Genomic DNA, 4,637 nt, shown 5'->3' with positions numbered 1-4,637 from the left:
GACAAAAAAGGAAATAAAATTAAATATACAGGGTGGTTCAGTTTTTAATCGGGAAACTTTACTAGGACGTAGTACTTGCCAAAATAACACAAGTTTTTTATATAAATATAGGGTCGCAACTCTTTTGTTTTCGAGCTATGAGCGATCAAAGTTGAGCTAAAAATTTACATTTTATTATTTATTTCGGCTAGGTGTAAGTAAACCGAAGAATTTGAAATTTGGTATGTATTTACTACTGGTTAACATCTTGTTTTCTAGCATACCTTAAGCTTCCCTAGCGCCCTCTAAGGGGATGAAATTCACCACCCCCTTGGTTCTTTTTAGAAGAACTTTTTAACGCAATGCAATATTAACATAGAGAAATATGGGTTGTACAGCTCATTCTTTAGTGGTTCTTTTTTGTCTCTTTAGTTTTTCTCTTAAAATTGATAGTTTTTGCATAAAAAAATAAAATATGTTACATTGCGCGGCAAAGCGCTACCTACAAATAAAAAACAAAATTTTAAGTTGGCTATGGAAGACGTAAACTTACCAGGATTTTGGGCTAACACAATAACACAAATTATTTACGATTTCGTCTCTTGACTTGTTTTCTCATTAAAGTAATAAAAAATTTAATTAAATTTAAGTTAAAATAATCATTCGAAAGATAAGTAACATTTAATAATAAATTAAATAGTATACTAAAAAATGGAAATTACAAGAGAAAAATGTTAAAAAACAAACAGAAAACTAATTAAGAATCAAAATGAAACAAATTTATCAAAAAAACTCATTACAAAAATAAACACAATTAATTTAAAAATTGTTCAAAATGCATGCCATTGTTATCAATGCATTTTTGGCATCTTGTAACAACAGAATTAACTGCTGCTAATATTTGAAACGCATTGTTCCTTAAAGTGTTAGCAGCGTCTTTTATTTTTCCCAACAGTTCTTCCCGAGTGTTTATAGGAGCGGCGTAAACTAGATTTTTCATATAGCCCCACACAAAAAAATCTAAAACGTTAAGATCAGGAGACCTTGGTGGCCAGGCAACGGGACCTCGGTTTGCCTCTTGATAATTGACAGGACCTAGTCGTCCTATCCGTCTATGTCCATAACGTGCGTTACACCATGCACGTACGTTAGCGCTGTAATGCGATGGTGCCCCATCCATCTGAAGCCAATGTTGCTCCAGATCACCTAGAGGAACGTCCGATAAACATTCCGCCAAATCGTTTTGCAAAAAATTTAAAAACATCGTTGCGTTCAAACGAGGTGGCAAAAAATAAGGCCCACAGAGGTTATTATTAATGACACCCATCCACACATTAAAACTAAACTCTGTTTGGTAGGTTTTTGGACGTATTGCATGGGGATTTTCATGCTCCCAACTATGTAAGTTATGGTAATTTACGACACCCTTTCTTGTAAACGTGGCTTCATCTGTCCACAAAATCTTCTTACAAAAATTTTGGTCACGTTCAACAGACTGTACAAACCACCTACAGAAAGTTACTATTTTAGGACCATCTTCAGGTCTTAAATTTTGTACAGGTTGAAAACGATAGGGTGGTTCCTGTGGTCCTTCTTCAGAGTTCGTAAAATTGTACTTCTTGAGACTCGTAAATTTTGAGCTTGAAGTAGTCTAGCAGCTATGCGACTGCTTAATGTGCTGTCATTATCAAAAAGGTTTAAAATTGCTCTTTGGTTTCTGTTATTTTGATTATTTCGTACTTGCTGGGTATTTAAACCATATTGTCGAAAACGTTGATGTGTATTGATAAATACCTGAGGATCAGGACATCTTCTATTAGGAAACCTTCTAGCGTATTCTCTAGATGCCGCTTCCGCATTTCCATCACAAAAACCATAAATAAAATGAATGTCTGCGTATTCTTCTGTCGAAAATAATCGTGGCATGATCAATTTTTCGTAGTTTTTTAAACAATGATCAACAATAAAAAAATAATGATACTTTTACTTAATAACAATCAAGAAATATTTTCAATAATTGTCAACAATTAAGAGGATTTAACGTAACTAACAGCTCGTCTCAATACAAACATAAATTGTTTTTTGAAAATCAAAGCCAACTTTTAGAGTAATTTTAGCTAAGCATGGCGGTACATGGCACGACATTCCATTTTTTTACACAAAAACTATCAATTTTAGAAAAAAAACTAAAGAGACAAAAAAGTACCATTAAAGAATGAGCTTTATAACCAATATTTTTTTATGTTAATACTCCATGGCGTTAAAAAGTTCTTCTAAAAAGAACCAAGGGGGTGGTGAATTTCATCCCCTTAGAGGGCGCTAGGGAAGCTTAAGGTATGCTAGAAAACAAGATGTTAACCAGTAGTAAATACATACCAAATTTCAAATTCTTCGGTTTACTTATAGCCGAAATAAATAAAAAAATGTAAATTTTTAGCTCAACTTTGATCGCTCATAGCTCGAAAACAAAAGAGTTGCGACCCTATGTTTATATAAAAAACTTGTGTTATTTTGGCAAGTACTACGTCCTAGTAAAGTTTCCCGATTAAAAACTGAACCACCCTGTATTAGAGACTAACAGAAAGAGAGTCTTACCTATAAAAATATAAATAACAAATCAAACATTAAAATTAAATTGTAAAAAAACATATAAGGTTTAACATTAAATTTGGTTTGTTCATTTGGAGGATTGAAAGACACTGAAGGTGAAACCAAATGCATTCCAAAAGGAACGAAAAACAGGAAAAAAAGGAAAAGACCCCCCCCAAGGACAAAGAAAGAATATATGAAAAGCAAACATCAGGGTAACTAGTTTCAAGACTGCGGAAATATTTAACAAATACAAAAACATAAAATTCAAAAAATCTTGTACATCCTAAATAAGATAATTAAACAATGGTTTGTCATTATTATAAATTTGGTCATTAATAACATTAAGTTTGTTGTTCTTTTTATGTTTATGAATCTCCAATAAATTGAAGAGCTTCGTTTAGGTTGGTAGGACGCATGCAACGTATAGTGGTTCCCAAGGGTTCTTTTAATCCAGATAAAAATGTTTTAAGTGTTAACTTATTGTAAAGATTTCGTTTTAAAGCGTTCGCGGGTTCCGTGTGTTCATGCATGTCTACATACGAGCAAATTAAATTTAAAATGTGTAAACAACGGTCATAAAATTGATGGGGTTGTTCGTTACTATTTTGTCGTAACATAACTAGGTCTGTATTTAAACAAGCTTCGTCTCTTTGGTCTACAAAATTACGTTGAAGAGTGATTTTTAAAGACTCCCAGGTGGAGACGTTTTGAATATTTACTACTAATCTAGCATTTCCGGTTAATTTACCAATTAAAGAATGTAGTAAATAAATATTTTGAAAATCGTTAGGTTTACTTACGTCATAAAATGCGGTAATTAAACTTTGGCAAGTTTGTATGTAGCGAATCAATTCATTCGGGTTTCCAGCAAATTGAGGAACGCAATTTAAATATTCTGGTTTAACAGCCATTTCCAAATTTAAATTTGGAGTGTTTGTAACGTTTGTGATTACGGAATTTGTTAAGGAATTTATAGTAAGAAATTCTTCTGAAGACAGTGTGAGTCTTTGTAAATTATTGAGCAAATCGTCAACTGACATAAATGAAATGTACTTACAAAACTAAAGTGATTCTCATAACGGTGTTTCTATAGGAAATTGCCTTGTACCTTGATTGATTTGGGGGTCCTTCCTGCGGATGTGGACGATGATGTTCCAAATCCCGTGAAATCCGTGAGTCCAGATGTTGAACGATTCAATGTCCGGTCACCGATATCACTGTTCGAATTACCGATTAATCGAAGATACGAAAATTGTTGTACGATACACCAATCTCGATAATCCTACTGACTGCGCCAGTTTTCTAATAACACCGCAAGAGTTTCTTTTTAAAAATTAACTTTATTTATTATAACGATCTTAACAAGTCGGAGGTTAAACTAATTCTAATTCCTAACAATGGAAAAGAATTTACTAAAAGAAATTAAACTTAATTCTAAGTAAAACATCTGCTTCAGGAATGAACGATGGAATGTCCTTATCATCTCTTTTCCAGAAACAGCGTATCTTCTTTATAAGTTCTCACGGGAACATGTAGATATAACTAAAGTATAGTACTTACCGAAAAATCTGTTTAAAGTTGCGATTTGACGTTTTGTTTTGTGAGGTTATAAGCAATGTTAACCATGCATTTTCGTATTAAATCCTAACCTGAAATTGTTTAATTTATACCCACGCACAAAATAAAAAGTTATTTTCACTAAACTTGTTGAGATTACAATATATTTTCGGATGAAAACCTTGTTTCTTAGGCTTTCGATGCATAACCACAATTAAGTGTCGTTAGATAGAATTGTTTCTACCAAATGTGTAATAATAGACTGTTAATACATTGTGTATCAATTGATCTGTCAAACGACTGAAATATCTTTATCTTGTAAATATAAATGATAAATAAGAATAGTATAGGCCATCCGTCGAAAGAAGTCCACTGTGTCATCAATTTTCGCCGCATGAATCAAATCGGTACTGCAGGGTCAAATCAAGACTATTCATAATCTTTATACAGGGTGAGTCAGAAAGAATGGGAAATCTGAATACCGGAGATATTAAACACCAAAATATGAT

General features: G+C 32.7%; 1 protein-coding gene across 1 annotated transcript; it reads right to left on the bottom strand.

The window, feature by feature from the left end:
* Nucleotides 1-2,936: 2,936 nt before the first annotated feature.
* LOC139430147 (uncharacterized) lies at nt 2,937-3,482 on the bottom strand. The gene has a single exon (XM_071196801.1). It carries the CDS (start codon nt 3,480-3,482, stop codon nt 2,937-2,939), a length of 546 nt encoding a protein of 181 aa, XP_071052902.1.
* Nucleotides 3,483-4,637: the final 1,155 nt, after the last annotated feature.

The sequence above is a fragment of the Onthophagus taurus genome, chromosome 6, assembly GCF_036711975.1.
Source record: "Onthophagus taurus isolate NC chromosome 6, IU_Otau_3.0, whole genome shotgun sequence".
Taxonomy (NCBI): Eukaryota; Metazoa; Arthropoda; class Insecta; order Coleoptera; family Scarabaeidae; genus Onthophagus; species Onthophagus taurus.
This window is presented reverse-complemented; position numbering and strand designations above follow the sequence as displayed.